Raw genomic sequence first — 22,308 nt, 5'->3', positions numbered from 1 at the left:
AGTTTTTATGTTGATGATTGCGTTTCTAGCTTGCCATGCTGTGCGGATGCTGAAAAGCTGCAGGAGTATAGCGTTAATGTTTTGCAGGGAGCAGGCATGGAGTTGCGGAAGTGGCGAGGGAACACGATGACCTCAGACCCCGAGGCTGGTTCCAAGGCACTGGGTATTGTGTGGAACACCGAGTCAGATTGTATTTCGGTGGCTGCGCTCGGTGATGTTGAGTGTCCCAAGGAAGTGTCTGGTTGGTCGCGTCGTGCGTTGTTGCGTTGTGTTGCCGCTGTGTTCGATCCGCTAGGTTGGGCGTCACCCGCAGTTGTGCCAGGCAAGATGATGTTGCAAGAGAGTTGGAAGCTCGGCGGTGGTTGGGATGACCCATTCCCTATTGATTTGGCTGTCCGATGTGCTTCATGGTGGGGAGAGCTCGCAGCGCTTTCTGCCGTTAAAATCCCCAGATGGATCGGGTGTACTCCAGATGCTCCAGTCACTTTGCATGTATTCTCAGATGCATCCGAGAAGGGCTATGGCTGTTGTTTCTATGTTGTGTCCGGTTTGACGTCTTCTTTGTTGTGTGCGAAGGCGAAGGTTGCACCTGTTGTACGTCCCACTCTTGCGCGTCTGGAATTGTTGGCTGTGTGTCTTGGCGTGAAGATGTTGTCCTTTGTCGTCAATGAATTGAGAGTGCCAATTGAAAGGATTGTGGGGTGGACAGACAGCCTAACCACATGGCACTGGATCTCAAAGCCGTCGTATCACTGGAAGACGTATGTTGCTAATCGAGTTGCTGCAGTGCAAGAAGTTTCGCAGAAGCTGCAAGTAGAATGGCGTCACTGTCCAGGAGTTAGCAACCCTGCAGATCTTGTCTCGCGTGGTGTCCCAGTGTGTGACTTGCAGAAGGAGATGTGGCTGCATGGTCCGTCATGGTTGAGCGATGAGTCTCAGTGGCCACCAGTCATCTCGTTTCAGAGCACCAATGAGTCCGTCACCGAAGCACGCGTGTCGGCTGTGGAGGTTGACACTCCAGTTGTTTGGCCGTGGGAGAAGTTCTCCAAGTGGCAACGAGCTCGCGGTTTGGTCGCAAGTATGCTGTCATGGCGACACAAGGGTGTTTCGCGTGCAGAATTGATTCCATCTGCTGAGTCTGTGATGTTTCGCGCCATCCAAGAGCAATGCTTCCCCAAGGAGTTGTCCCAGTTGCGGAGCAAGGAGCCACTGAAGAAGGGTTCGAAGCTGTTCAAGTTGTCTCCGTTTCTGGATGAAGCTGGTTTGCTCAGAGTTCGTGGTCGTCTGCAGGAGAGCGATCTGTCCTACGAGGTTCAGCATCCGATCATCCTGGGCAGATGTCATCTAAGTGAGTTGTTTCTGCGTGATGCTCACCTTCAGCGAATGCACCAGGGTGTAGAGAGCGTGCTTGCGTTTCTACAACAGCAGTTCTGGATTCTCGGAGCTCGTCGGTTTCTTCGTAGCGTGTCGGAGAAGTGCATTGTTTGCCGCAGATTTCGCGCACAGACTGCTGCTGAGGAGATGCCACCGTTGCCCTCAGACAGGGTGAAGCACCACCAGCCATTCGGTCTCACAGGTATTGATTATGCAGGTCCGCTGTACGTGCGCAGTTCATCAAATGTTCAGAAAGTGTGGGTCGCACTCTTCGTGTGCGGTACTACTCGCGCAGTGCACCTAGAGCTTGTGGATAGCCTGTCGACAGAGGTGTTCCTGCTAGCATTGCGTCGTTTCATCGCCCGTCGTGGGAAGCCGCTGCGTATACGTTCAGATAATGCTACGACGTTCAAGTCCGCCGCAGACAAGGTGGCAATCCCGTGGTTCTTCAATCCGCCATCTGCCCCGTGGCATGGAGGGTTCTATGAGCGTCTGGTGGCATGTGTGAAAGCTCCCTTGACGAAGGTTCTCGGTCGAGCGTCATTGAGTCGAGACGAGCTGTTCACTGTCTTGACGGAGATCGAGAGAGTCGTCAACTCTCGACCCCTCACTCCGGTTTCTACGGATGTAGCTGACGAGTCGCCGCTGACTCCAGCCATGATGTTGGGAGACATCTTTGCAACCGGTATTGCCTCGTCTGACAGACCACTCGATCCACGGCAGTTGTCCGCTCGAGTCAAGTATGTCCACACCGTCTACGAGCACCTCAACCAGCGTTGGTCGTCTGAGTATCTCATTCGTCTCAGTGAGTATTGTTGTACATGTGGCTGCGCTTGTGTCTCTTCGTTGTACATGCGGTTGCACGTGTAGCTCTTTGTCGTACATGTGGCTGCTTTTGTGTCTCTTTGTTGTACATGCTGCTGAGTCGTGGTACATGCTGCTGCGCTGTTTTCGACTCCTGGGTACATGCGGCTGCACCGTCTTCTGTCCCCGTTGGTACACACTTGCTTGTCTTGTCCCCGTTGTACGCCTTCACTATGATATATTCTGTTGTCTCGTCTTGTCTCCGTGTCAGTCGCCAGTCGTTCGTTGTCAGTCGTCCGTCGTTCGTTGTCAGTGTTAGTTGTCTGATAACCATGAGTTCTCCATCGCCTACTGAAGCGAAGTAGAAGAAAAAGTACTCTAACAATTTGTAGTAGTCTTTTGTGGTGTGGCGTGGCGAGGAGCCTAGAGGAAGTTCGTGCACGGTTCTCAAACCCGTGACGACATTTGGCGCCCAACAAATCGTGTCCACGACCCTGAGTTCGTCTCCATATCAGCTGTGTTTTCGTCTCCTCTTCGTGTTCTCGCCATGGCCCAGCTACTTGAGTCTCACCAACGTCCAAGCCTACTCAGGTGAGAATGCCTTTGTAATTGTCTACTCTGCGTAATGTGTTGCCGTCACTTGTATTCGATTTCGAATTTTTTCAAATTGTTTTGCGTTGGGTGACTCTGGTCCCGGCAGGAAGTCCGTGGAACCTTGTTCTCTTGTGCTCGAGTGTGTAGTGTAGTCTAGCTGCTCGTTGTAAGTTCGCCCCGTTTTGTTCGTGGTTCCTGTGTCGCTCTGACTACCCTGTACTGTACGGTTGTGTTTATGAAAATTTCAAACTTCTGTTCGTGTGCTACGCGTTCGAATCTGGAACTTGTTTTTGCTTGCTCGTCGTGCATTCAGCATGGGTTACTTTGATCTCATCTTGTGTTGTGCACTTGTGCTTATCACGGAGTTGCCGTCGGACTGCTCCGATATTGTGACTGTGTCGCGTGATTTGTTTGGATGTCCACCTGAACGTTTTCGAGGTGCTGCCTCGTTTGTAGTCGATCCATATTGTTTTGTTTCGTGTTTGTACCGTTTCACTAGTACTAGTAGTAGTAGTAGTTTCTCCATGTTCCGTGCAGAGCGTTGTCAGGCTCGGTCATGCACTGTGCGCCCAGTCGAAAAGCTGGTGGCTTCCGGTTTGGTGGGAGGTGTGAACTTCATGTAGGATTCTCGTTTCGGATCCAGGTTGAATTTTTTTGTGAGCGTATGGTTTTGTAATAATTGTGTTTCGGCATGTAGGTTTCTCTAGTTCGTTTGGGTGGGCGTCTGATCATGGTGAGCCACGGTCTGCCTGGTGGTCTGCAGGGATCCTGTGTTTTGTTGTATCGGTTTGCCTTGCGGGTGTTATGGTTTCCGCATGTTGCTGGTTGGCCCTTGCGCGCCCCAGTCGGTCCCTGACAGTTTTTGTCTCGGTTTTTTGGTTTTGCGAAGCGGATGTAGTTCCGTGTTTTTCAGGTTCAATCCCTGTGGTTTTTTCAGGTTCAATCCCTGTGGTTTTTTCAGGTTCGATCCCTGTGGGTTTTTCAGGGTAGCGCCCTGTGGTTTTTCTTCATTATCTTTTGCGTATTGGTAACCGATTTGTTTGTGTGTCCTCAATGGTGTCCTCACTTATTAATTGCTCCTGTTTCAGTCGACGTGTTCTTCCTGACTGTTCTTCCCTTCCTTCGTGTGCCTTTCTGATTTTCGGCGATGGCTGAGATGTTTGCGTCAGTCCGTGTTTCTTTCTGTGTGTGTCTTTCTGTCTCTGTGAGCTTTCGTAGCCCCATCGGCTGCGTGATGGTTTGCTGCGTGATGGTTTTCCGGACAACTCCTGTGCTTCCAGATGCCTGGTCACCCGGTTCAGCTGCCGCGGTCTTCGCAGTGCCATCGGTTTGCCTTGGCTTCGTACCAGGGCAACGTGGTTACTTCCTGGCGGCCCACGCCTGAAAGTATGGCGGTTCCCTCTATGGGTGGGCCCGGTCTGTTTTCTTTTCACACATTTGTGCCTTGGCTTTTTGTCCGGAGTTACGTCTCTTACTGTTTTGGCCCTGCATGTTTCGTTTCTATTCTCCTGTGTATGTTGTTCACATTTGATTTCTTTTTCTTCTGTCTTTCTTCTTATTTTGTTTTGATTGCTTCCATCCACAGGAGTGGATGTCTTTTTTTGATGGGGGATAGTGTTGTACATGTGGCTGCGCTTGTGTCTCTTCGTTGTACATGCGGTTGCACGTGTAGCTCTTTGTCGTACATGTGGCTGCTTTTGTGTCTCTTTGTTGTACATGCTGCTGAGTCGTGGTACATGCTGCTGCGCTGTTTTCGACTCCTGGGTACATGCGGCTGCACCGTCTTCTGTCCCCGTTGGTACACACTTGCTTGTCTTGTCCCCGTTGTACGCCTTCACTATGATATATTCTGTTGTCTCGTCTTGTCTCCGTGTCAGTCGCCAGTCGTTCGTTGTCAGTCGTCCGTCGTTCGTTGTCAGTGTTAGTTGTCTGATAACCATGAGTTCTCCATCGCCTACTGAAGCGAAGTAGAAGAAAAAGTACTCTAACAATTTGTAGTAGTCTTTTGTGGTGTGGCGTGGCGAGGAGCCTAGAGGAAGTTCGTGCACGGTTCCCAAACCCGTGACGACAGTATCATCGGTCGAAGTCAACTCCGATTGTCGTGAACGACGTTGTGTTTATTGCCGACGACAACCGGAAGCGGCAATCATGGCGCTTGGGTAGGGTCGCAGAGCTGTATCCTGGAAGAGATGGCAAGTGCAGGGTGGCCAAAGTCCAAGTTGGCCAATCGTCCATGCTACGGCCCATTCAACGCTTGGTTCCGTTGGAAGTAGCGAAGGAGCATGTTGAGCCGCCTGCTGTGGACGCTGAGCCGCAGCCGCAGACACCCGCGAGCGCTGATCCAGTCAACGTCGTCGATGATGTTGAAATACCTTCGACGACCGTTGAACCGCAAGTTACGCGTCGATCTCGTCGTACCGTTCGACCACCACCTCGTCTTGATTTGTGATCAGTGTGGTTGAAGCCCTTTGGTGGGGAGAATGTTGTGTATCGTGTCGGAGAAAGGTCTTCTGGGGTGTCGTCGAGATCTCGTTGCGACCGTGACTCCTGCTTGTCTCCCTGGCTAGGTGCTGCTTGCTTTGCTTTTTGCGTAGTGTTTTTGATTATTGTTTACTATTGCGTATTGTTAGTGTTCGTTTTGATTTGGTACAATACTTGTTACGAGATACGACACATTGTGTAGTGTGTGTTTGCAGCACGAAGAAGATTGCTCACCAGAACGGTTAGCTCAGGAGCTTGGGCTTACCTTGTGCAATCACAGTTCATCAGCTTGGACATTGCGCTTGGTCCCATGCGAATAACCGACTAGAATAGTAATTATTTCTTCGTTGCATTTTTGAATTGTGTTCTTGCTAGCTCGTTGATTTATTTAGTTGATGTGTTGATTTGTGTTTGATTACTTATTTATTTGATGCACGATTTATGTGCGCTGACTGCGTGATGGCATGCAATTATGATCATGCTTGCGCCAGCTAGCTAGATGCCTGCGCCGCGCACTGATGTTGAATGAGTTAGTATGCGCCCCGCGCTGTTCATGCATATATGGTACATGGTGTGTAATGTTTGCCGCACATGCGTATACGTGCCTCGCCTCGTACTGCTTATGTGCCGCGCGCCGTACTATTGCTGTCGCTTTGCCGCCAAATTTAGCTTCCGCTTTCCGAGCGCTGTACGCTCTTCTGTACGCTCATGCCAAAGTTGGACACACGTTGTGGCTGGCCAGCGCTTTACCCCTCATGCGTTGTTCTTTTCCTTGATGCTGTGGTTTGTTTTTCCTTAGTGTTCTAGAGTTCTCTTTCCGATGTAGTTCGTATTTTTCCAGTCTCTTCTTCTCAATGTATTCTACTGTTCGTTCATTATAGTCCGTAAAGAATTACGTGACCTTTTGTCTTGTGGCGTCTGTGCGATCCTGAAACTTTTGAGGTGTTAGTAGTGAACACAACAGACTCTATATAGGGTGCTGGACATCATATAGTGCATGGACTCTATACTGAGTCCTACATATATTTTCAAAATCTGTATGCCTGAACGCTTCCAGTAAATTCAAATATGACTAGGTCCAGGCAAGGATAGGGCCCATGGTAGCCCTTCAAGCTGAGAGAAAATACAATTGCGAATGAAATACACGAATATCACAGCACGAAGGGCATACCAAGTTCGTGATGGAGCTGAAGTCGTACGATAAACAATCAGGTAAGGGCTACGTCTTTACAAGAAATGTAGGCTCTCTACAATACTGCCATTGAACACCAACACCTCGCCATCGGCGATACGCCAGCAGCAGCAATTCCCATTCCACGATATCGCAGTTTCGGTTTGTTCATCTCAGCGCTGCTCGCGTCAGATTCACTCTCGCTCAGATGAGTACTCAGGCGCGAGCTTACGCATGCCATGATTCTCACGGCCAGGCGAATCAGCTGATCGCACCTGACGAGTCCTTGTGACAGTCGCTGTCGCCGTGTCGGCAGCAAGAAGGCTTCCTCTCTGTTTGGAGAATTTTGTTTCTTCATTCGTGGACGATATATTTTTGAACTAGCAGGACTCAACGGAGCTCTTTTTCTCAACACACTACACTGCAAAACCTCCCGGGAGATCCAGCCTCGACTGGTGCTGTTACTGCTCTCAGAACGCTTGTCAAACACGGCCCCAAGAGATGCACTTGCATTCTTGAAATGCGCGCATGGCGGATGGTCGTCTTTTCCAATTTCAACAAACTTCAGTCGAGTCCTTGTGACATTGAACACCAACACCTCGCCATCGGCGATACGCCAGCAGCAGCAATTCCCATTCCACGATATCGCAGTTTCGGTTTGTTCATCTCAGCGCTGCTCGCGTCAGATTCACTCTCGCTCAGATGAGTACTCAGGCGCGAGCTTACGCATGCCATGATTCTCACGGCCAGGCGAATCAGCTGATCGCACCTGACGAGTCCTTGTGACAGTCGCTGTCGCCGTGTCGGCAGCAAGAAGGCTTCCTCTCTGTTTGGAGAATTTCGTTTCTTCATTCGTGGACGATATATTTTTGAACTAGCAGGACTCAACGGAGCTCTTTTTCTCAACACACTACACTGCAAAACCTCCCGGGAGATCCAGCCTGGACTGGTGCTGTTACTGCTCTCAGAACGCTTGTCAAACACGGCCCCAAGAGATGCACTAGCATTCTTGAAATGCGCGCATGGCGGATGGTCGTCTTTTCCAATTTCAACAAACTTCAGTCGATCGATACGGCAAAAATTTGTATGGTAAGCATGGTTGTTTTGCACATCGTCAGAAAGCCTTGGACCTCAGCTACGCGTAGAGCGCCATTTTAGCTGTCTCCTAGCAACAAGACCCCAAAAAACATGAGGGCCAAACGTACCGATACTATAGTATCGGTACGCTTATGGTAGACCGGTAAAGGGTTAACCTTTTGAGCCCGGGCCCATTGAAAACCTCTGCCATGCAGCAAGAAATTTAAATTAACTCTATTTGAGCAAACTTGATTTCAAACGATTCTTTCATGTATCCTGAGCACAAAACTGTTTTTGTTTTGGAAATACGACACAGATTACCAAAGTTATGACCGTTTTCATAAAGGTAGTTTTACGAGAAATTGGTATTTTGAAATGTATGCACGCGCATGTAACTCCAGTTCAAACTTACGGAGCCACTAGCATTTTTTTACGGTACTCGTACATCCTAGGAGTCCTCTGCGCAGGGGTACAGCTCGACGCCACGCCATGGAAGAAACGCGGTATCGATGTAGTTCCGTACTGATTCGTGACTGGACAGGAGACTGCGCTCTTGAACATTATCCTTTCATGACATTGTTGTCATATGTTGCACGTTGATACTATTAGTGTATTGTAGTTACGAATTGTGTACAGAACTGTCACATTCTGCAAGGGCAGTATTGTCAAGACATGCTAGGTCGCTTGCAATACTGGTGCGTTGCGTATTACTGCTATGTATTTCGCGAGTGTAATATTTATTTGTTAGTCTGTTAGAATTACATCACGAGTGCATATCTGTTACTAGGGATATCAGCGAACGCACTGCGCAGCCCATCTGCGCAGGTCAGCCTGGCCCATCTACGCGCGGCCGACAAAAAAACTCATGAACCCTTTCATTTTTTTGCAAAATAAATCGTGCGAAGAAGATGCACGGAATGGCTGAAAACTAGGCTGAGGAAAAGTAGCATCCAGAGACTCTCAAACAAATTCAGGGCCCATCGCTTCTGACAATGGCAGCGAAGACATCAGGGAGCTGATTGCAGCAACTCTCTACCAAGCGCGACGCTGGTTACTCACCAGGGCAGGGCGCTTCCATCGCGCAAGAAATGGCCGCTTGCGAAAAATGCAAGTCCGATTTTGGAACGATCCAACCAGGGTAATCCCTTGAAAATTGGCCTGAACACCTCTCATACTGGTGTTTCACGATGTGCAAACTTTCAGAGAAATCGACCGGGGAGAACGTGGTGAGCTCGTGGGTCCTCCTGTATCGCGTATGATTTGAATGGTCGCGGGGACAGAAGAACAGTAATTTTACGACTCCCAGCGGTGCAAACAGACCGCGGCCATGTTTTCTCTGTCGGCCGCGATCACGTTCAAAAAATCGATGACGCAATGCATGCGCAGAGGCCTGCGCAGTGCGTTCGCTGACGTCCCTACTGTTACGTCTACGTCGAGACACATTTTATGATACAGTAATTGCTATGCGTGTTCGTACCACGACATGTTCACGAGCGGAATATCTTGTGAATTGTTCTAATGTATTATATAAGTAGAATTGTTGACACACTAATTGGTTGCAATGTACATGTACTTACTAGTACATGTACTTGATCCGTTGCATTATCGCCATCCGCGGCAACTCCGCTACGATCTACTTGGCGAAACTTACTCTCGCTGACAGGGTGTGCTGTCACCCTGTCGCTGGGTGCAAGCACCCCTTGACAGACACTGTTTTCACCTCCGTAATCAACAATTCTTTATTCTTTCACTCCAGCACATTGCAAGTAATTATTAGTTTCTGCTTGTTCTGCATTTCAAATTATTGCTTTTCTGTTCGTTGCATGCACTCGTCCGCGCTGCACGCGGACTTTGGCAGTCGCCATATTTAGTATCTCTATGGCTACGATAAATCATGCATTTTCTGTACGCTGCATTTTCTCTCTATGCCACGTCGTTGTGTGCATGCATGCAGCGCAAGCCAAATGCACGCACGCTGCACGTTTTGCTCTGGACAGCGATTTGGCGATCGTTGTTCGGAGTGTTCTTTTGGTGTTCTTGTTGGAAACGAGTGGTAATGTCGATTAAAGGAGTTTCTGGGGTTTTATGGTCTGCCTGACGATGGTTAGTTGCGGGACCAAGTCGCACCGCAACAGTGACGTTCTAGCGTGTCACAGTGGCAGTGGTCATGACGTTGATGTATATGGATTCCCCCATGCCATATTTGACCTGTAGTTCATGTACTCCCGTACTAGATTTGTACCACAGTTGTATGACCTCGCACCATAACGGCATGCTTGCTTGGCTTGGGAGATACTTCCGTGCTTCATGTGTTTTGCCTCTTCAGTTGTGTTTTCCTTCTCTTCAGATTTGTTTTATAATAAATGTCTTCTTGCTAACTGTAGACATATCATGGCGCAGTGAACTGTTCGTTCCTTGTAGAACTCACCTGTGTGTTTAGCTTCTCGTGCTTTGTGTTTGCACCTCGTTGTGTTGCGCACTGGCCGATTTTTTGTGGTTTGTTCGTGATACCAGCATTTGTGTAGGTTGCGACCACGATGTCCGACTCAGACCCTGCTCCTGACATTGTTGCCCTGACCGCGATGTTGGCGGCACAAATGAAGTCCTCAGAGGAGAGGGAACGTAAAATGGCTGACCTGTTCCAACAAACTATACAACGACTGACACAACCAACACAACAACCCGTGCAACCCAGCACCACATCACCAGCTCCAAAGCCTGTCTCTGCGGAGCGACCGATTTTACTGTCGTCCTCGACATTAGCCGACTTCAGATTTGTTTTATAATAAATGTCTTCTTGCTAACTGTAGACATATCAGACGTGTCAGAACGTCACGCATGCTCAAAAGGTTAAACGATTGATTGCCGATCTCTCCACATCTGCGCGAAGAAGAAACATTCCCTCTTCCAGCAATTTCGACGATTCACTCACTACACGGTGGTATACCAACACCTTGACATGCACAATTGCTGGGTTTGTTTCCTTTTTTCTTTTTCTTTTGTGTCCTCTTCTCCTCTTTCCCCGAGTACAAGATATTTCTATGGGTAAGAGATCCCCTCGACAGGCCTAGAGCCTCTGGGTTTTTATTTATATTTGAACAAGCCTCTTATACGGGCAATCACAGAACATGATATCACTGGACTGACACAACAACTAAAGAAAAAGAAAAAGAAAACAAGAAAACAGTTTATAGCCTCTGGGTAATCCTTTAACTCTTTACCGTTTGTACGTACAAATTTCGACCGCTCGCGGTCGATGACTTCTATGCGCACAGCGCTGGACTGGTTCACCGCAGAGAGCTGGGATTTTCCCTACTGGTAGCCAAGATGTACGCGCAGAGGATGCCGACAATTTTTTTGTGTGATGCATTATAAAAAATCGCGAAAATCGCGACTTGAAAAATGCGCTTTGGGAAAAGTGCGTACCCTGCGACTTTTGGTATTGCCTGCAGATTATTTCGACTTTTGCTTGAGCTGGCCTCACAACTGTCTGCCCTGCTGTGCAAGCCATGGACGCGGAGCAAGCTCTTTCGCTTCTGGAGACCCTTCCTGACGACTCTGTCGCTGCCTCATCCAGCGAAGATGAGTTTGTGGAGCCAGACAATCCTGTTGAAAATATTTATTCTGACGACGACCGCGACGATGACATGGCGAGTGAAAGCAGCGCCAGTGAGAGTGACATGGATGTCACAGACGACGACAGTGTCGCTGAGATGAGTGCCACTAATGGTGGAAGGGGACGTGGCAGAGAGAGAGGATTCGGCCGTGGAATAGGCCGTCGTCACGGTAGAGGTCGTGGTGCACAGGTACTATGTACAGCCAGCGGTGCAACCTGCACTAGTCGATATTTGCAATACTTGGGACAATGCTGACACCGCTGTGACTGGTAACACTCCTGCATTCCACCCAGAGAACGAACCTGGTATCCACTTACCTGAGGGAGCCACTCCAGTGCAAGGATCTGATTTATTGCATATTGCAACAGTTTGCCCGATCGGGAATAAATCCAAATAATTATTAGTGCTAAATAGTGAAATCTGTGTTCGTTTTCTGGACTTGAAAGTTGTTGCATCGCATTCCTGAGGGTTTTTACTTTCAGAATCACCCCATTTTGTACATAATAAAAGTGAAAAATAAAAAATTTACGGCATGAACAATGACGGTCGATTTATGCTGTACAAATACCTAAAACGGTAAAGGGTTAACCCTTTACCGGTCTACCTTAAGCGAACCGATACTATAGTATCGGTACGTTTGGCCCTCATTTTTGGGGGTCTTGTTGCTAGGAGACAGCTAAAATGGCGCTCTACGCGTAGCTGAGGTCCAAGGCTTTCTGACGATGTACAAAACAACCATGCTTACCATACAAATTTTTGCCGTATCGATCGACTGAAGTTTGTTGAAATTGGAAAAGACGACCATCCGCCATTCGCGCATTTCGAGAATGCTAGTGCATCTCTTGGGGCCATGTTTGACAAGCGTTCTGAGAGCAGTAACATCACCAGTCCAGGCTGGATCTCCCGGGAGGTTTTGCAGTGTAGTGTGTCGAGAAAAAGAGCTCCGTTGAGTCCTGCTAGTTCAAAAATATATCGTCCACGAATGAAGAAACAAAATTCTCCAAACTGAGAGGAAGCCTTCTTGCTGCCGACACGGCGACAGCCACTGTCACAAGGACTCGTCAGGTGCGATCAGCTGATTCGCCTGGCAGTGAGAATCATGGCATACGTAAGCTCGCGCCTGAGTACTCATCTGAGCGAGAGTGAATCTGACGCGAGCAGCGCTGAGATGAACAAACCGAAACTGTGATATTGTGGAATGGGAATTGCTGCTGCTGGCGTATCGCCGATGGCGAGGTGTTGGTGTTCAATGGCGGTATTGTAGAGAGCCTACATTTCTTGTAAAGACGTAGCCCTTACCTGATTGTTTATCGTACGACTTCAGCTCCATCACGAACTTGGTACGCCCTTCGTGCTGTAATATTCGTGTATTTCATTCGCAATTGTATTTTCTCTCAACTTGAAGGGCTACCATGGGCCCTATCTTTGCCTGGACCTAGTCATATTTGAATTTTCTGGACGCGTTCAGGCATACAGATTTTGAAAATATATGGTTTACCCATACCTACATCACATGGTTCTTGAGTTATTGCTGGTTGTGTGTACATGTATTTGCGTGACCACCCCTCACATACATTGAGTTAGACCGGCAAAGGGTTTTTTAAACTCGGGCCCTTTACCGGTCTACAAAAAGCGAACCGACACTATAGTATCGGTACGTTTGGCCCTCATTTATTGAGGTTTTTGCTAGGAGACAGCTAAAATGGCACTGTACGCGTAGCTGAGCACCAAGGCTTTTCAACGCTTTACAATACAAATCTTTGCCTATCGATCAACTGGAGTTTGTTGAAATTGGAAAAAAACGACCATCTGCCTTGAGTGCATGTCGGTAATGTGAGTGCATCTCTTGAGGTCGTGTTTGACAAGCATTCTGAGAGCACCAGCACCAGCAGCCCTGGCAGGATCTCCCGGGAGGTTTTCCAGTGTAGTTTGTTGAGGAAAGGAGCTCGGTTGAGTCTTATTATTATTACTTGCATGTACGCGTTGGAGTCGACCATGCAAGCATGATCCACAACTTCGCTTATGCTGAACATGATATACAGGACTATGACAGGGGAAAAAATGAGCTAGAACGATGATAATAATAATTATGATACTTATTATGATAATCATGATACGGTTGAGTCTTGCAAGTTCAAAATATATTGTCCATGAATGAAGAAATAAGATGTTCCAAACAGAGAGGAAGCCTTCTTGCTGCCGACACGGCAACCGCAACTCTGACAAGGACTCCTCAAGTGCGATCAGCTGATTCGCCTAGCCGTGGGAATCACGGTATGCGTAAGCTCGCGGGTAAGGGCTACGTATTTGCCAGAAATGTAGGCTCTATAATTCCGCCATTGAACATCATCACCTCGCCATCGGCTACACGCCAAGCAGCGCAGCAGCAATTCTCATTCCACGATATCGCAGTTTTGGTTCGTTCATCTCAGCGCCGCTCGCATCAGATTATTTTACTCTTGCTCAAATGAGTACTCGGGTGCGAGCCACTTGTCAGCATGCAATCCTGAGGTAAGCAAACGCGACATCATCTCTTAGACTTTGCCCCGAAGTGGACCAATTTCCTGCGCACCATAGGTCAAACTCGACGTTCCGGTACATCAACAGTTCCATAACTATGCATACATGTTAGAATGCGAAGACTCGGCCAGTAGTGCGTACGTGTGCTAGCTCACTTTGGAGCAAAGGACACAGGACACTCCCGACGTGGCAGAGCGTATTTCCGGTTACCCAGTTTACGCCTTTTCACTTTCCTGAGCGTAGTTTTGTTGACAGTTCTATTTCGAGTAAAACTCCCCAAACCGGACGTCCCTAATAGGGGCAGGTCCATCTACTGGGCATCTTCCTGGCCCTTCCAGAGCCACAAAAACTGGCATCTCGACGAAAAAAAGGCTCCACAACCTATTGATTGGCATACAAATTGTTTACTTTTATTCACTAGGTACGCATGTTCCGAGTTACGGGCAATTCCTAGCTACGGGCAGTGCTGGGTCCCAACCTGCCAGGGTCTGGAGAGTGTTACCATGGTTACTGTACAGTGAAACCTCGTTAGGAAGAACACTGATAAGACAAATGTTTGCTTAAGAAGAACTAGTATTCGTAGCTCCATTGGATAAATCACTGTGTATTCACTGGGTATAACATACGGATAAGAAGAACTCCCGTTATTGCGAACAAATATCATCGGTCCCTTGGTGTTCGTCCTATTAAGAGGTTTTACTGTATTTCTAATCTACAAGAGTGAGAATTCCGAGATTTCTAGATTGATCAACACTTGAACTAAGATGGAGTTGGTATTTCTAATCTACCGTATTGTCCGGGCTGTTAGCCGCACTTTAAAACGCATTAAACACTCCAAAATCGTCCCTGCGACTTAGACTCCCAATGTTGGATGTGAAACGACCAGTGCTACAGCACTCCATGCGTATAGTGCATGTATGGTGTAATGTGACTACTGTTCATGTTCTGCAATCCATCATTGTACTTGTGCGAATCATCTACATGTTTTCAGTTCTGAGTGAAAGACAAACTAGGCTGTAGTACGCGACCAAGTGACAAGGCAAACTGGTTCAGTCTCTCACGACTCAAAGCACAAGCAGTAGTCTCAGGGAATAAGATTGCACGAAAAGACAAACGTAGGTAGCACAGAAGTGAGTTAGTTAGACAGAAAACAAGAGTGAAATGGAAGGGAAGACAAAACAACAACTGAACTGGGAAACTGAAAGACGGATCCATATAAGAGATTCGAAGTCCAGCTACAGCTCCTAGCGCTAGCTAGCGATCTCTAAAGGTAACAGTGACAGTCACGTATCACTGGCCACATAAGTGTTATTGTGTGGACGGAAGAAGACCGATATCATCTAATGTAGGTAACAAGAGACCGGATGGTGCCAGCAATGAATAGTGCAATGCATAGTAATACATAGTGGTTTGCATAGGAGAAAGTCCGTCTCCTACATAGGCGATATCTGTAGAACTGCACACGTGCTTCTCAACTTTTCTATCAATCGGTGACGTCTTGTTTGTACCGATACCCATCGGGTTAGGTTGTCCAATATTTCAAAGTCGGGAGTTCGGCTAATAAACCGATTGTAAAAAAATTCAGGTTTTGGACCCCGAAAAAGGGGGGGGGGGAGGGGTGCCCCTTAGAGGCCGGTGCGGCCAACACACCGGGAACTACGGTATTTTTTTTGCCTTTTGTCTGGACGCCAACTTCTCGGGCGCTTCAAGAATAGATCTTAGCAATTAAGCAGTCTTGAGAACTGAGATGAATCTGTCAACTGAAAATTAATGTCATTTTTTCTTTTGTTTGTCTCCTGAAGATAAGTTTTCTCCCTGGCACCTTTGCTCCCTGCTGCTATTTCAGATGTTGATGAATGTACGTCCGGAACGCATACGTGTGCTTCGGATCAGAATGCTACATGTGCAAACACTTTGGGTTCTTACCAATGTTTATGCAGCAGTGGGTACACCTGGACTGGATCTAAATGTTCCGGTGAGTGAGAATTAAAAGAAACGAAAACAATATGAAGTTGGTTGTTCCAACGAGGAACACACGCTTCCTGCCAAACTTGACGCGTGATTGACTCACGACTGCCATCCGGAGCACACGAGGAGCACGTCGCACCGTCCACTTGGCAAACCTGGAAGAAAGCACCACTCCCTGCTCAATACACAGTGTGCCCGAAAAGCACCACTTATATACTGCTCTCCAGGACAAACCTTGTTCATGCTTGTGTCTCTTTGTCGTACATGCTGCTGCGTTTGTGTCTCTTTGTCGTACATGCTGCTGAACCGTGGTGCACCCTGCTGTGCTGTCTTTGACTCCTTGGTACACGCTGCTGCGCTGTCTTTGACTCCTGTGTACATGCGGCTGCACCATCTTCTGTTTCCTCCGTATACACACTTTCTCATCTTGTCCCAATTGTATACTTATTTTCCTGTCTTGTCCCCGTTGTATTCGTCCGTGTAGGACGGCTGGTGCAAGTCATTGATCGTCATTATGTGCATGCTGAACCTATATTATTATTATTATTCACACATATCCCCCGGATGAGTACGCGTGGCCCATGCACCATGGGGACCCACAAAAAAAAAATGTTCCCTCAGCAATACCAGCAAGCAAGCAAGCAAAGATAAAAGAGAGCCCAGGCAGCGAAAACAAAACGAAGAGAGATGAGGACATAGGCAACCTATAAGTAGGTCGGAGTTTTTAAGGGGCGGGGGGGGGGGGGGGCGCATGCCCCCCCCTGCAGGCTATGCGCCTGTATGCAGTGCATAGGCTGTTGGTGCGTTGTTGGGTAACCGACGTGCCTCGTGATTGTCTGCCGGGTAAGCGACATGTAACTGCACTCTATACTAGTTCAGTGCACCCTTGTCTCACGGCACATTGTCTTTATGTTCACACGTCTGCTGGCTGCTAATACAGACGTGGATGAGTGCACATCACTGAAGCATGCATGTCTTAACAAAGTAAAATGCATAAACACAGAGGGCTCCTACTCATGTGAATGTCCCACTAGCCAAACCTGGAATGGAAGAATGTGTTCAGGTAAGAATGGGTGAACCTAACATATTTTGAACTTGCACCTTGCCTCTCTCTCTCTCTCTCTCTCTCTCTCTCTCTCTCTCTCTCTCTCTCTCTCTCTCTCTCTCTCTCTCTCTCTCTCTCTCTCTCTCTCTCTCTCTCTCTCTCTCTCTCTCTCTCTCTCTCTCTCTCTCTCTCTCTCTCTCTCTCTCTCTCTCTCTCTCTCTCTCTCTCTCTCTCTCTCTCTCTCTCTCTCTCTCTCTCTCTCTCTCTCTCTCTCTCTCTCTCTCTCTCTCTCTCTCTCTCTCTCTCTCTCTCTCTCTCTCTCTCTCTCTCTCTCTCTCTCTCTCTCTCTCTCTCTCTCTCTCTCTCTCTCTCTCTCTCTCTCTCTCTCTCTCTCTCTCTCTCTCTCTCTCTCTCTCTCTCTCCTCTCTCTCTCTCTCTCTCTCTCTCTCTCTCTCTCTCTCTCTCTCTCTCTCTCTCTTCCGCATCCACTGCTTGCATTGTCAGTGCTTTATGCTGATATGGAGATGCGGAACACGACCAACCGTCAGGCGAAATTATTGGTCAGTCGGCGACATGCATTTTTCACAAAAATTTGCGTTTCACCTGCTGGGAGAGTATGCGTGTACTCGAGTCTCATCCTGAGCACGTTTTTTTCTTTCTTTTTTTCAGCTCCAGTGTAGCTGTATTTTTCATTGCAAAGCCGTCCTCGATTGTTGTGTTCGTTGTTCAAACGAAGTGGACATTCAATCATGAAGGCAGAGGACATAGGCGCCTGATTGGAGTTTCTCGTGGCATAGGACGGCCACACAGAGACACTTTGGGATTTTCTGAATATAAAATACCGTACGCACGATGCTGAGATCAATTTGTGTGATATCAAATTGTTTGTGATCTACCACATCGAGCAGAACGGGATCAAAACACAAGCTTACCGACGGTTAGGCTGCCGACCTGACTGGACAAATGATCCCTGGCTTCACCAGACGCCAGAAGTCAGACACCATGTCCTTTGCCGCGATGTCCATCTCCAAAAAGAACTCCATCTTCGTCGTGAAAAGGCTTGAAATACTCAATATTCAACCGAGATTCGCGGTCTCACCCTATCTCAGATCGAATCATTTTTTGTTGTAGCAGTTGCAGGGCAGATCCCCGCCACTACTTCAACAGAAGATGGCTCCAAAGCATGCCTGGAACAAGCCATATCGAGGTTGCAAGCCACCCCTCTCAGCACTTTTTTTGAAGAAATTCGAAATTTCAATGGTGGAAGATATACGATGAAGAGAATTTCAAAAAGTATGTTTCGCGGAGCGATCGCTCCACCTACGTCATTCAAACTTTGCAGGATGGTTCAGACGTACATGCTAGGCATGGAACCACAGAAGATGATATCATAACTGACACACAGAGTCACACACACAGCAGATTCGTGTGCACAGATACTAAATTAGTGGACGTCGTCATCTTCTTCCCGCTGATCTCAAATGTACTATGACGTGCTATTTCGCCTGACGTCTACCAGCCGGTTTAGGGTTGTAGTTAGCAGCGCTGTTTCCCGTACAGTGCGTCCCCACCTTGTTCACGCTGCCATCCGTAAATGCCGATATTTATTTAGAAACGAAAACTACATAGCATTTCTCTATAACCCCTCCCCCGTCCTTGAGAAACGAACACATACAAATGGTACATAAGTAGCGATATTTCTTTCTTTTTTTCAGGACGTGCTCTCACATACCAACCGTGCATCGTTTATTTCCAGAAACGAATAGGCGCTCAACCCCCTCTCCTAAGCGACTAGTTCTCGTGTCTAAATAAATATCTATCGTATTTTCTCTAATAAGAGCCCGGGGTTCCTATTTTTTCAGTGACAACTCTACCCGCGCTACTATTAGAGACTGGGCTATTATTGGAGACTGGGCTCTTATTTTTTTCAATTGTCAACTATCAAGCCAACTCCAGTCCACACAGGCATAAACTGACCATATCAAGACTGATTGTTCAACTCTAAACTCAGAAATATTGTCAAAACGGATGTTTCACAATAGCATTGGCGCCAGGAAGGAAGCAGTAGACCAAAAACCTCCTTACAAATATGTTCTTGGCATGTTGTACTGCCGTTTTATATGCAGTCAATATACTTGTTGCATACTCCAATTGTGACCCGCGCTACTATTATAGACTGTGCCCTTATTATTTCAAACCACCCTCACACCAGGCCTTAGAACTAGAAGCCACTCTAATGCTTCCATTGCCATATCTAAGCACCGGACAACTGATGGAGTAAATTCTTTTTCTAATCGTGCCGCAATTTTCTTTAATACACTGCCTGCCGAGTGGCGCAGACACCACCGTACCTCTACATTTGCAAACCATCTCAGGGATCTTTTTAAAGATCCAGTGGCGTTTAAGAAGTATTTTGACCTTCTTTTTGGAATCTGTTGAGTTTCTCGATGATCTTGATAGTTCTTGTACTAAGCTTAAAGTTGACTTGGTGTTTGATTACTGTACTGCTTGATGTCTGGATTCCAATTTTTCTATTTTTTTCTTTACTTTTCCTTTCCACTTACCCCGTTATCGGCCCTCTTAAGAGTTGTGTGTATCACTGTTGAGGCATCCGATGGTAAATAAAATAAATACTACTACAACTACTAATATACCCCGGGTCATTATTGGAGACTGGGCTATTATTGGAGACCTGGGCTTTAATTAGGGGTCAAACGGGTTGTTTGTTTGTTTGTATTCTTTATTTAGAGTGGGAAGTCCAAAACAGGTACCGGGTACCCGGGTACCCGCCCGTTAATCTCAGGTACCGTTAGTAAAGGGTACCCGTTTGTGAAAAAGAAAAAGAAAAAAAGGTTGGATTTCGATCATCCTATCGTATGCCAAGACTCAAAATAGGAGTGCGGATGCTCTTTTCCTTTTTCCTGTGCATTCCCGCTTTCGACTTTGTCAGGCAGGAGCAGCCTGAAAGACGTCGTTCTCTCCACTCTAGTGCAAGTAAAAATCCTCGTACTGGAGGTTTTTAATTGTGATGTGAGAAAAAGCAAGACTTGAAACTCGTTCGAGGTGGCAGCTGAGTTACTGGAAAGTAACAGTTACGATGGTTCTTCGACATCGATATGTATGGCAGCTGAGTTACTAGAAAGTTACGATGGTTCTCCGACATCGAACCTGCCACAGCACTTGAAGATGAACTAGTGTCACCAGGCTGAGTGACCAGTCGAAGTGTCACACACGGTGATGTCCGTAGGTGGTAGCTATGATACTCATGGTTGTAGTTTGTTCCTTCAATCGACGAGCTTGGCTTAGTTGGAAAGTAGTTCGAAGTATTGCATACAAGATAACGGATTTGTGAAGATTCGTTTCACGAGTTCAACGAGCTAGCACTAGCAGCTAGCTGGCCAGCAGCACATCAGCTGTGTCAGGCACCCCGGCTAGCTATGGGTGCGAACATCTTCTGAATGCGAAGAGTACCAGTTCTCTGCGAACATAGCAAATAGGATTGCGCGAGATCACGGAAGTTTTGCTAAACTACTCTGTCCTTGCATGGCTTGAATCACATCGATCTGCAGTTGATTTGCGTACATGTATCAAAATATATGTAGCACTAGGACCATGTACGATTGTAACTGCCTGTGAAGTTGTGTTCATGGGCAAATGTACGGATGACATTCATTTGGAACCTTCATTGTACATGGGCAAATGTACGGATGACATTCATTTGGAACCTTCATTGCCATAATATTATTATGAGACACGAATCAATTTCGAATCATAATAATATGGTATCAAAATACAACCTGAGCATATACAAATTTAAATCACGATTTATGTGAGAAATGCGCAAAAAATTAATATGGCTGCTAAAGGGTACCCGTTAACCCGTCCGTTAAGAAAATTACCCGTTTGTTAGTTAAAGGTACACCCGTTTGACCCCTAGCTTTAATTAGAGAAAATACGGTATATCTAAGGATGGTCCCTAATGCGTAGCTTTGAGCTACTGAAATTCACTGACAAGAGCAGGAAAATGATCTCTCCTCGAAGAAGAGATGTGAAGAAGAACTAGAGATAAGTAATTGTGCAGCAGCATAATAGAAAGTCGTCAAGTTCTCAATGAAAATGGAGCCACATTCGGATCGTTGGATCCATACTGGGCCTACGCAATCGCTCAGGGTTCAACGCGCAGCCAGAATTAGACATGTGTGTATAACTCTAGTTCACCAGCTGAATTTCGGTCATCCGTGCCATTTGGTTCGCCGGGCTAGCGTTGGCAAGTATTCCTTAATCCAGCGGCGCCAGAAATGGTCTGCTAGCACTTGCACGATGCGCCACTGCCGGCGCAGATGTAGGTCATCACCACTGAAAACTCCGGGCACTGGTGCTGCTGATGGCGTCCCTGGGAGAAAGTGGTTCGGCGTCAGGCTGTTGTCGTCAGTTGGGTCAGAGGACACATGTGTGAGCGGCCGGCTGTTGAGTATCGTCTCAACCTCTGTAAGTAGCGTGATGAGTGTATCCTCACGCGGAGCACGTTCCTTGAGCACAGCTCTCAGGGCGGTTTTCACAGACCTCACTAGTCGCTCCCATGCTCCCCCCATGTGTGGGGTTGCCGGAGGATTGAACTCCCACTTGATTCCTCTCGGTGTGAGCTCAGCTGTGAGGCGTGTCTGGTCCAGCTGGCCCAACGATTCCTCGAGTTCTCTTTCTGCACCTCGTAGGTGCACCTCGTAGGTTGGTGCCATTGTCCGAGTAGATGACTCCAGGGCATCCACTGCGACTGATCAACCTACGTATTGCCATGATGGTACAGTCTGTTGTCAAGTCGTGTGACAGCTCCAGGTGTACAGCTCGGGTCGTAAGGCAGGTGAATATCACGCCATACCGCTTCTCGTGACGTCGTCCGATAGTGACTGTCAGTGGCCCGAAATAGTCCATGCCGCAATGTGTGAACGGGCGGATAAACGTGGCAATGCGTGCGTTGAGAATATGTCCCATCTGAGGTGGTGTTGGCTGCGCACGTTCATTTTTACATTGCTGGCATACGGTCCAGGTACGGCGGACGGCTGTGCGTAGTTTCAGGACCCAATACGTCTGGCGGACGTCGCTTGCCACACTGTCCTGACCATGGTGTCCATGCCAGACATGGTACTGCTGAAGGAGCATCTGTGTGAATGGGTGCGACGGGTCCAGGATGACGGGCTCGGGCGTCAGTGGACTTCCGGGTGGTGCACTTCGAATTCGGCCATGCATTCTCAGCACACCGTCGCTATCTAGCACAGGTGAGAGGTCTCGAAGTTTGCTGCTGCTACTCACATTGCTGTGCTTCTGCAGGTCGCCAATTTCCTCCTGGAAGCTGTCTTGCTGTGCTTTCTTCCACCACAGCTTCTGGGCCTGCTGGTACTCTGATGGCAGCAACTCCGAGCAAGTAACTGTTGGCTTGCTTGATGCTTTCGCACGCAGGTTGTTGACGTATCTGACGATCCATGCTGTCGTTCTCATCAGCCGAATCCAGGATGAGAAGCGGCTGATATCTGGCAGGGCTAACTGCGCTTCTTTGGTGACTACCGCAGTAAACTCTGCCTTTATCTCGACTTGGTCGTCGCTGGTGGTAGTGTCTCGCCCAGGATTCTCTACTGGCCACTCAGACTCTGGCTTGGTCAGAA

General features: G+C 47.7%; 1 protein-coding gene across 2 annotated transcripts in view; it reads left to right on the top strand.

Moving 5' to 3' along the window:
• LOC135828402 (uncharacterized) overlaps window positions 1-22,308 on the top strand; it is a 163,343-nt gene that overhangs the window by 15,852 nt on the left and 125,183 nt on the right. For both annotated transcript variants that reach the window (XM_065340852.1, XM_065340851.1), the window contains exons 6-7: window positions 15,485-15,613; window positions 16,547-16,669. In XM_065340852.1, the coding sequence (XP_065196924.1) occupies window positions 15,485-15,613; window positions 16,547-16,669 (252 nt within the window). The remainder of the gene's footprint in view (window positions 1-15,484; window positions 15,614-16,546; window positions 16,670-22,308) is intronic.

The sequence above is a fragment of the Sycon ciliatum genome, chromosome 12, assembly GCF_964019385.1.
Source record: "Sycon ciliatum chromosome 12, ocSycCili1.1, whole genome shotgun sequence".
Lineage (NCBI taxonomy): Eukaryota > Metazoa > Porifera > Calcarea > Leucosolenida > Sycettidae > Sycon > Sycon ciliatum.
Note: the sequence above shows the minus strand (reverse complement) of the source record. Positions and strands in the feature narration are given on the sequence as shown.